The 10,917-nt window shown below is 40.2% G+C and overlaps 3 protein-coding genes across 3 annotated transcripts; 1 reads left to right on the top strand and 2 right to left on the bottom strand.

Moving 5' to 3' along the window:
* On the bottom strand, positions 1-1,485 carry LOC107691981 (E3 ubiquitin-protein ligase TRIM62). The gene is given in 5 exon segments (XM_074187020.1): positions 1-314; positions 317-765; positions 767-1,156; positions 1,158-1,293; positions 1,296-1,485. Coding segments are annotated over 5 exon segments (1,479 nt in total).
* Positions 1,486-2,674: 1,189 nt separating this feature from the next.
* homezb (homeobox and leucine zipper encoding b) lies at positions 2,675-7,523 on the top strand. The gene is made up of 2 exons (XM_016490799.1): positions 2,675-3,397; positions 5,039-7,523. The coding sequence occupies exons 1-2, from the start codon at positions 3,083-3,085 to the stop codon at positions 6,884-6,886; spliced, it is 2,163 nt and encodes a 720-aa protein (XP_016346285.1). The 5' UTR covers positions 2,675-3,082; the 3' UTR covers positions 6,887-7,523.
* Positions 7,524-7,913: 390 nt separating this feature from the next.
* Positions 7,914-10,734, bottom strand: cideb (cell death inducing DFFA like effector b). Its single transcript, XM_016490872.1, has 5 exons — positions 10,558-10,734; positions 9,553-9,667; positions 9,154-9,303; positions 8,699-8,892; positions 7,914-8,579 (listed from the first exon to the last, which is right to left on the bottom strand). Exons 1-5 carry the CDS (start codon positions 10,581-10,583, stop codon positions 8,438-8,440), a joined length of 627 nt encoding a protein of 208 aa, XP_016346358.1. The 5' UTR covers positions 10,584-10,734; the 3' UTR covers positions 7,914-8,437.
* Between the last annotated feature and the right edge of the window lie 183 nt (positions 10,735-10,917).

The raw sequence follows: 10,917 nt of genomic DNA, 5'->3' as shown, positions 1-10,917 counted from the left end.
TTACTTTCTGATTATTATTATCTGATTATTGTTTGAGTACACAGAGTATTTCTGTATAAGAACTGCCTTGGCCCTCAAACATCCTGGGATAGGTTTGAGCAATCCGAAGCAGCTCTCTCTCTGTGTGTTTGGTAGAGTAGTGGTTATGTTTTCAAAAGTAATAAAGGGACAAAGTATGTGTCTGTATATGTCTATTCTATGTTTACACAGTAAAAAATCTTTGGTTAGTTTGTTTCTGCTGTAAAAGACTAGTTACTTTGAAGCATAGTCCCAAATCACTTCCACCTTCCATGGACCAGTGACATGGAATTCATGGAGACTGAAAAAGTCTGAAAATATGTAGATCTCTTCAGTCTATTCCCATGACTATTCATTAAGCCATTTTGTGTCACATCTTCTGATTTTAAAGTAAAGAGAGAATTTTTCTGTTTCTTCAGTCCATATACCACTGAATACTTCCCGTTCGTGGCTCTGGTATCACAAAGGCCAACGGTCCAGTCAAAATGCTCAGAGAGCTTGAGGAACCAGTGCAGATTGACACCTTTATTTGTTTGCAGGCAACGAAGAGTCTGTGTTTTGTACGGGCCTGCAGAAGCTTGGGTCGGGTTTCTGGCAGAGAAACTGTAGAATACCGTTTTAAGGTTTTTAGACAGAGTCATCTCAGGCCCTAGGGTCTGTGGGTCAAAGGTTAGTTCTGAGACTGGATTTTGATCATCCTGAAAAACTGAGTGGAATTTAGGATCAGTAAAAGCAAGAAACCTCCTCAATCATTTCTCCATCCTTTCGGAACTCCTTAATTAATTTAGTGCGATCAGGTCCTGACTCCAAGCCCTGTTTCAGATCCACTGTGTGAGTCTCCATTATAGCTTCGTGTACACTGGCAAATTTCTGCAAGAAGCTGAAATCATCATCTTCCTCTAGAGCCAAACTGATAGCTCGCTGGGCAGTCTGAAGAGCGCCCAGTCTGGCTGATACTGAAGTCTGTAAACACGTGAAGACCAGATCCTTCAGGGCTGATCCAGTCTCCATCAGCTGACCAACACAGTTCTCCAGAGCCTGCATTTGGTCTTTGTGCCACTTTTCCAGCTGTTTAGCCTGGTTCTGCCTCTGAGCCAGTGCCTTTAAGTCTTCTTTCAGTTGACCTGCCAGCTCCACGGGCAGTCTGAAGCGTCTTCATGTTATGCGGCTGATGTCCTTCCTCGATAGCACAAGACATGCACACCAGCACGTGATCATCCAGGCAGAAGTATTCCACAAGATTGCCATGAGCTGAGCATTTGCTGGCCTTTTGGAGGAACCTGATTTTACAGGATTAGTCAGTGGATGGGTTTGCAGCAGCACTGGAGTGGTCAGGTGGGTCTGCAGGTGCTGAGCACACATAGAGATTTCACACTTCAAGCAGGTCTTCAGCGCTGGGGTTTTCACCTCCACACATAAATCACAGCTCACAAAGTGTTCCTTGGGAACTTCAGGCGTGGCCGACATGCTGCTGATTTTCTTGTTTTGTCTTCAAATGTTCTATGATCTCTTTCTCTGTCCTCGCTATGATGAGTCTGTAAGGTGAAACCCTCTAATACTTTCTTTGTATACACAGCAACTGACCTTTGGTCATTTTTATGGTACGTGTTAATGTATTACTAATGGAATGATGTTTGCTAAGATCCAGAGATGTTTATGATGGTTCATCTTTATTCTTTTACTATGGACAACACATCTACTATAGCCACATTTTTATTTGATCCACACTTCCTCATGACTAATTTCTGAGTTTATCATTAACAAAGTTAAATAAAATAACTACTTAATTAATCCTCTTTGGCCCATGTGAAACATAAGGCTGTGATAAAATTAAATGAATATTAAATTACATTTTTTTTTACTTGAATGTAACAGTAGGCTACTTATCATCAACTCCAAATCTTCCTTCCAGTTCTCAGCAAGTTCTCTCATTTTTGTTCTGCTTTGATGTACTTACTATACCAGTACTAACTGAACTATATTTGTGACCCTGGACCGCAAAACCAGTCGTAAGTAGCACAGGTATATTTGTAGCAATAGCCAAAAATACATTGTATGGGTCAAAATTAACGATTCTTCTTTTATGCCACACATCAATGGAAAGCTTATTTATTCAGCTTTCTGATGATGTATAATCTCAATTTCAAAAATTGACCCTTATGACTGGTTTTGTGGTCCAGGGTCACATTTTGTCTGAGAGAGAGAGAGAATTGCCCCTCTGTAATAAAACAAAATGCATGCCATTCAGTAACAAATCAAACGTGTAACAAATTTAATGTAAAATACCCAGTCACACTTACATATATCATCTGTTTTCATATGAAGCAAATTATAAATGCTAGACTAACCTCTAATCCAAAAGAAAACATTTAATTTATTTGTTAATAGTTTTTCTAAATGAGGACATCTCTGGAAGTATTGGTCTTATACAATAGTGTATAAGCCAGTTATATAGCCAGTTCTTAATTCATCTTCAGTATTTTTTTGTGCGTGTGTCTGTATGTGCGCAAATGTGTATGCATATACAATTACTAGTGTTTTGTTAAAGTAAAGCTATTTTACCATCGCAAAAACTTCTTGAAACAGAAAAGAGAGCGGCTGTCAATGAACTTTTATTTTGAAGCCGCTCTAGCTTCACATTCGGAGGATGCGACAAACCAAACCTGTGACAGCTTTCTGGGCTAGTGTGATCAGCAGGGATTGACGCTTTTAATTGCCTTATTTCTCAAGTAACTATATCAGAAAAACAATAAATAAGCCGGGTTGCATCTGAGCTGTCAATTTTTACTTTTTATGCATCTGTGTGAAGCCAGCACGACAAGATTTTGTGTTAGCTCGCTGGCTAGCACGCCTTTGTTCCATATTCAGACCAGTGTGGCCATAAATTAGGACTTAGCCTTCAATTCCTGCATGTTGACTCCGTATACAACTATTTTATTCAAATTAAACTCGTTACATACTCGAGGGTATTGCACACCGACTTTGTTGCGGGAGAAAATTAGCTGTGTAGCCTCTGTTTTCGCTTGTATGAATTGCGTCTTGGCTCGGTCGTGCATAAGTTGCCATGGAGCAGTGCGCAGCTCCGCAGCTCGAGAACACAAGTAACGTTACGCACTCTTCACCTCCAGACCCAGCGGAAAAGTCTGGAGGAGATGCCGGGGAGATGACGGTTAAGGACGCTTACGAGTGCCGGATTTGTGGTTATAAAGCGCAAGACGTTAAATGCCTCAGCCAGCACCTGCACGCCGCTCACCCTGTCACCAGTCTTTCTGACTCGGTGAGGAGCGAGGGATGTGAAAGCCCAGAGGACGAGCGTGTGGGTGATGTGGAGACACCCTGCTTAAATGGTGACCTGGAAAAGAGCGTTGCTAAGGATAAAGTAAGTAAAGTTTTGTCTTTTGTCAGCATTTATTGATGTGTGTGAGTTTGTGTTAGTTGTGTGAACAACTAGAGATGCTTTGAATGAAGTTTGTGTTTAAAGGGGTCATATGATGCTTTTTTTAAAGATCATTATTTTGTGTATTTGGTGTAACAGAATATGTTGACCTGCTTTAATGTTCAAAAAACACATTATTTTTCATATACTGTACATTATTGTAGGTCCTCTATGCCCCGCCTCTCTCAAACGCTTCGTTTTCTACAAAGTCCCTCCTTCCGACAAGTGCAGTCTGCTCTGATTGGCCAGCTGACCCAGTGCATTGTGATTGGCCGAACACTGCAAGCACTCGTCGGAAATGTAACGCCCCTTACCATAATCGCGAGCTTCAGCTTTCAAAATAAATGTAAAGACAGTAAATAATGTCATTAGTTTTACCATCAGTTCAAGCCCGAAAGGGGAACAGACACAGTAATGATGCAGTACACAAGCCGCGGTTAAGACAGCTGACTCTACTGTGACGTGACGCTGTCGCTCTCTCTCTCTCTCTCTCTCTCTAATCAGCTTGTAACACTCCAAAGAGAAAGGAAAACTTGAAATCGCATCATATGACCCCTTTAAATGTAAATTCCTTCTATCACGACTTGCTAGGCAAAGACTCTTGTTTTTACCTGAAAAGTGTAAACACTGTGGTAAAATATAATTTGCTCAATCAGTGGTGTGCATTTGGGGAGGGGCTATCTATTTGACTGACCAATGGCAGAGTGGGGAGTGAACAGGGAAACCTGTTTGAAAACAATCACAAATGCCAACAATGCTTAATTTTATATGGAATATTGGAGTGTTTAATCTAAATTAATTAATTATAAAAAATATATATATAATTAGCAGTTTCAAGCCATGTGTTCTCTCAGAAATATCCAATAGGTTTTTAGAATGGCAGTTTAGAGTTTATGAGGAAATGCATTACTTAAAGAGAATTTCATGTGTTATTTTTTTATATTTACATAAGTTCTATTTGAGCAGCTTACACACAGCAGTGTTTGAAGTATGAGTGTTTATGATTTATGTAACTTGAACATGTTTTCAAGTAACAATAACAGGCCTTATTCCTCAAATTGAAATGATACATTCCCATGGGAAATTCAAATTACCCTTGCGGGCCTAACAGTGGTCTTTAGATGTGTCAATAATTAAAATATAGCACACCCTCACGTACATTTATCTAATTTTAAAGTTCTCATAAAATGGAAATTGCAATCGTCTCTTTTCCCCTATTGTTATGCATATGTGAGTAAAACGGCTTCTCATATGAGGAAAAAAAAAGTAGGGTGGGACTTGATATTGTCCATCAGGAAGTGATTGGATTGTTATTTGATAATTGCTGTGATGTCATATGAGTAACAGGTTGCTGGTCATCAGAGATGAGATGTTGTTGCAAGAGAGAGGGAGATAAATTAAAAAAATAATAATAATGTGTGTGAATAAATGACTAATAAATGATTTATCATAATGTGGTGATTTTATTAGCAGTGAAAAGTAATAACAGATGACCTTTTGTGCCATTGTAACTGTAAGCCAATAAGAGAGAATTTCTCATCTGATGCATTTTATATTCATATGTCTTGATCTCACCCTTTTCAGCCAGTCACCACTGAGGGAACAGAATCTGCTTCCCTTCAGACTCCCGAAGACTCAAATGAGACCTCATCCTCGGTGGATCCCAAAGAACAGGAAGAGAAGATGGACGACTCACCTGCTCCTGAAGAATCGCAGAGCTCATCCCCCGAGTTACCTCAGGAGAAGTCACCCTGCTCTTCAGGGACCAAGGAGTCCTGCCAAAAGAGGCAAACAGTCTCCTCTGGCACATCGACCCACAACCAGACTAACCTGGTTTGTCTTCCACTGGTATCCGAGGGGTTAAAGCTTATCTGGGTGCGCTCGGAGCAGGTCCACGAGCTGGACGCCGTGTCAGAACTCGTAGAAGCGTTTAATGCATTCCCATACCCCACGTCGCAGGAGGCGAGCGCTCTAGCTCGAAAGTGTGCGTTACCACCGGACCGAGTTAAAGCATGGTTCATGATGCAGCGGGTACGTTACGGGATCAGCTGGGCTGACGACGACATCCAAGAGACGCGACGCAAGCTGTGGCACATTCAGAAAAGAGCAGTAGCCGAGGAGTGTGTGGAAATAAACGAGGAGGAGGAATGTTTAGGACGTGAGGAACCTCAACATGTTTTTATACCGCCACCTGCGGCAGTTGCCCATGTAGATCAGAGAGACCAGACGCCTAAACCCAGCCGGACTGTTCCTCAGCACATCACCAGTGACCAAAACCGCTTGCATTTTAGCCAGAATAATGCTTCCCAATCCAATAACGGCATACAGCAGTTGCTCAGCACTAATGTTGTGTACAAAAATGGTCTTGCACCCACATCACAAGTTCCTCAAGTTAATCCCCAATTCCAAAGTGAAAGTAGAAACCTACCACCGCCTCACAATACTGGAGTCCAGCTGCTCAATTCATCGTACAACCAACACGCCGCAATGTCGGACCCCGAACTCCCTGAGCTTTCACAGTCTCTACACTGCTTACCGGGAAAAAAATCGAAAGCGCAGCTGATGGCCCTGCGCCGCAGTTTTGTACAGAAGTCTTGGCCGTCCGACGGCGAAGTTCAGCGGCTCCAGAGAATGACTGGACTTAATCGGCGTGACATTCGCAAATGGTTCGCTGACAGCCGCTATCAGCTTCGCAGGAATGGCAGGGCTTGGCTAGCTAAGCTCGCGAAGCGCAATCGGTCACTGCAGCTGGTGCAGCAGAACTCTCAGAACGAGCTGGAGAACGATGTTCTTCCGAGTGCTGATTTTTATGACAACGACGGGGCTGACGACACAGAGGCGGGGATTGAGGTTGATGTGGATTTGGCTGACGATGAGGGACCAGTCAACCAATCGAATGAGACCAAGGAGGTAGTAAGCGATGAAGGCGAGCTTGATGACGGCAGCGCTTCCGTTCAACAACATTCTGCGGACATCTCTCCCTCTCCTTCTCCGTCTCCGTCATTCATCCGCGGCCGGGTAGAACCTAACGTGCGACTTCGTAAGAAGACGAGGGAACAGTTGGAAATGTTGCGCCAAAACTTCCTGCGCTGCCAGTGGCCCACAAGTGACGACTACGTGATACTCCAGCAGAAGACGGGTCTGACGCGGACAGAGATCATCCAGTGGTACGGAGACACGCGTTATCATGTCAAACACAATCAGATGCGCTGGATGACCTCAGAGGAGAGGGAACGCATCATCGCAGTTATAACGCAACAGCAGAAAAGGGGCGGGAAATATTCACGGGGGAGATTTTCATTTGAGAACATCGGCTCTGGGTTGAGTTTGGCCGATTCTACATTAATTAACGGAGGTGGAGGGGGCGAAGCAGCAACATGGAATGAACTTTTTAGGGGAAGTACCCCAGTTGTGCCTGAGGGTGAACTCTGACCTCAGAAGCAAAGTCAGTTTGCGAAGGCATTTGTAGCTGTGCAGATAGGTGGAAATTGAATTCCACGTCACTGCCAAAGATGTTACACAAAACCTTTTTTTTCCCTCTCCTTTAACCTGTCTGGATATTTCCATCCCAGTTCCAGGGCCTGGTAGAACCTCTCTCACAACATTGTTATGCAATATGTATCTCCAAAACTAAGCATCTTACTTGAATCAAAAATATTTAGCATTAGAATATGTACCTTAAAGTAACTGAAACAAAATTGTGTATGGCAAGGCACTGGATGACTGTACAATGTATTTTGTTTTGTAGCTTGTTTTATCAGAGTTCTATTCATTGTGGTTCTCGGTGTGACTCAACAGAGCGAATGCATGTGTGCTGCCATTTCATGTTTAAGTTGCAGTTCGAGCTTAGATATGTAGATGTTTGCTTTTACAAAGGTCAATTGTATTTAAAGTTATAAGCATAACTGCAATATTTTAGATCCACAGTGTGCTACACAGATATGTTTCTTTGATGGAAACACTATGCTGACACAATACTACACAATTTATGTGCTTGATTTTTTTCCCCCAATCAAAATATTTGTTTTTTTAATTATTATTATTATTATTTGAAGTCTAATTAAAATCTTAAGTAGTGTTGATATGGAGTTTATTAGACTATGCATTGAGTAAGCTGACTATAGAGAGACTGTCCTTTTTTGTGCTGAAGCTTTTTGTACCAATTTGGTTTTACTTAATAAATTGTTCTTAAAACATTTTTATATTTAATTTAATTTTTCTTTTTCTAAACATTCACTGTTATGACAATTTCATATTTACATATTTACATTTATTCATTTAGCTGATGCTTTTATCCAAAGCGACTTACAAAATGAGAAAGATAAAATTATACAGTAGTAGTCTATCACGTAAACATATTGAATAAAGTATTGGTAAAGTTAAAATAAACATTTATAAAGAAGGTCAAACACATAGAATAAGTAACACTGGGTAGTCCTAGACTAAGAATGAAAAAAAAAAATCACTCCTTAAGGGCAGTTTTCATAGAAACAAGCATTTTCCTGGAGCAATCTTCCATTAAACCAGCAAAGTATAACTTCACAATTTACAATAAAGTCCATTAACATAATTTAATGCATTAGGTATCAACAAATAAATGCTGTTCTTTTGAACTTTCTATTCATGATTCCCACAAACGTTTTAACGTTGATAATAACAAGAAATCTTTCTTGAGCACCAAATCAGCATATTAGAATGATTTCTAAAAATGATTTGTAATGTACGAGACTGAAGTATGGCTGCTAAAAATTCAGCTTTACCATCAGTGGAATAAATTACATTGAACCCAAACATTTGAAGTGTGGTGTGTAAATTAACATTTGCCTAGATTAATTGTTGTTCATTCATTATACCTAATAACATGAACCTTAGTGTTACCATATAAACCTATCTAGGAAACATTTTAGAAAAAGCATCCCTCAGTTAAATTTTTTGTGATCTCGGATTCATGTCCTATTTCTCTAGTTATTCCTTATACTCCAGTTATTCCCAATACTCTATAGGTTTGCCATGCTGGGCTTGAAGAAGATCTGCCCCATGGATAATACGGCGAATTACAGCAGCAGATGAGATCAATAAGTGTCCAGCAGCATGGAGTAGAGTGGACATGACTCTGAGGGCCTCCCTGAAAGACAACAAAAATGTAGGATACAATTCAGTGGCTTGAAAAAAGGCTATTTTGTACAAATAAATAGTAAAACAAACCATAACAATGCTTAGAGTTTCCATCTGTAGTCTGCTTACCTCAGGACTTTCTTTGGCCCCAAGCATTGAAAATCTGCACTGACAGAGTAGAGCCCTTGGAATGTGGCTTTGACATTTAGTGAGCCGAATACATCTTTGGGGTGAGTACGGTAAAGATCAAAGGTGATTTGAGCAATGTCTTTTCCTGTCCTTGGTTTACTCTCACCTGGTGTGTTTCCACCCCTTTGACGTAACTAGGAGGGATAGATGAAGTTAAGATAAGGAACTGAACGATACAAATGACACAATATTCATAAGTGAATGAATCATTAAGAAAGTTCCGTTTATGCAAAACATTTCACTGGGATTTTAGCTTCTTGATGAGATGATAAGTATAGATGTGACACATATTACCACCTTTCTAATGTTGATGAAGGCAATCAGATAAGTGGTAAAACTGCTAAAAGCAACTCATAATTCAAGATGAAAAACCTGAAATAAACAAAAATACATACAGGATGAGGTTTCCAGGTCTCTCCAGGTGTCAGGGCCATGAAAACAGTGTTGTCCGGCAGAGCTAAGAAGAACTCTTCTGTGTCAACCTCTGTCCCATCCTCTTCACACACCAAAGTCAGCACAGTAGATATCAAGAGAGCCTGGGCTGCCTGAGGTAATAATCACAGTTTAAGATGCCCCACAATGTTCAAATGTACAACAATGTTTATGATAAATGACTGGTCATTGTAGGATGTCTAGAAAACTGGATGAGCTTTAACACAGGGTAGGGGGTGCCACACAAAGATAAAACTACTGCAAGCCCCAAGAGGCCAGATTATTAAGCAATGTGTCTACATCTAAAAGACCCTTTTAGGTAAGTGGCAAAACTTCCAGTTCAACAATGTTTCATTTCCTACCTTCTCTTTGAGCTCCTCTAGAGTTCCAGCAGTGACTCCTTTTTTGACGGCTCTGTTCCAGGAACACACTCTGAATGGACGCTGAAGGGGCGACCATACCCGCCGAGAGACTGACCTGAGAGAAAGAGTGATAGGGTTATGAGGGGGAGGCAAAACGCCAAAGAAAAATAGAATAAGAGTACAAAAATGGTTTTCATCAAGAGTCAGTAAAAGGAACTACACTTAAAGGAACCGTTAGCACGATAATGCTCAAATGCTTGATTATTTACTCACCCTCATGTTGTATGCCTCATTTGTGAACAGTTTTTTTTTTTTTAATTTTATCATTGAATTGTCCAGTTCACAACGTTTGTCTGAATAATTTGCTGACAAATCAGACTGATCTGATTCTCAAGTTGATCTGATCACAGCTCACTAAAAGCAAAGATTATCACTAAAAGATCATTGGATTATTACTTACAATACGATCTGTTAATAACACAAAGCTATCCAATATCTTTTATAATACTTTGGTGTTTTTGTGTCCCTTTTGAAGTTTGAAAACAACAGAAGGCCTACTCATTTTTTAGTACTGTGTGGATAAGGGCGACCAATATGATTCTTCAAAATCCTTGTTTTTTGTTCCATGGTAGAAAGAGATCCATGGAGGTTAATAATGACCAAAAAAATCATTTTTCCTAGAATAATCGATGACTGCTTTAAAAGTGAGAGAAGCACAGACAGCACATGGCTGTAATCACTCTCTGTCTTATCTAAAGAGCTGTTAATGGAGTGAAACAAATGTATTGTGAGAGACCAACTGTTAAAGTCCAGTGTTAAAGTCAAGGACAAACACTGATAAAACCATTTAAACGAAATATGTCAGTATGTATTTTTGTATATATTTACTAATAACTTTGATCAAATGTATATATGTGGCAGCTTCTTACTCAAAGCATGCTTCTAACGATGAATAGGTGTATTGTAAATAACACTACTGAATATCAACAAATGAATGTTACTTACTTGAACAGGGAGGCTGTTGTTTCCATTATGATCTGTGGTTGAGGTCTTCTGCCTGTCACCTCAGTGTCAGTTGTTTACAGTCTTTTCTGACTCTGTTTGTCTGTTCGAAGTAAACTGGTGATACTGAGTCACAGCTGGTGGAGAATATCTTTTTGACAATAATGTGTTGTGATGGACTTTGACTTTGCAGGATGATTTAGTCTGATAGCTTGTGTCATTGGGCAAGGTCTCCTCTCTGATTGTATACTACAATCAGAGCCAAGGTTTGAATGATGTAATAAGCAGGGAGACTGGATAGTGTTGAAACCATTGCTTTAATGTGTCCGTGCATAATTTGATGATAATGAATAATAATAATGA

This window comes from Sinocyclocheilus anshuiensis, unplaced genomic scaffold (assembly GCF_001515605.1).
Source record: "Sinocyclocheilus anshuiensis isolate Anshui unplaced genomic scaffold, SAMN03320099.WGS_v1.1 scaffold426, whole genome shotgun sequence".
Lineage (NCBI taxonomy): Eukaryota > Metazoa > Chordata > Actinopteri > Cypriniformes > Cyprinidae > Sinocyclocheilus > Sinocyclocheilus anshuiensis.
Note: the sequence above shows the minus strand (reverse complement) of the source record. Positions and strands in the feature narration are given on the sequence as shown.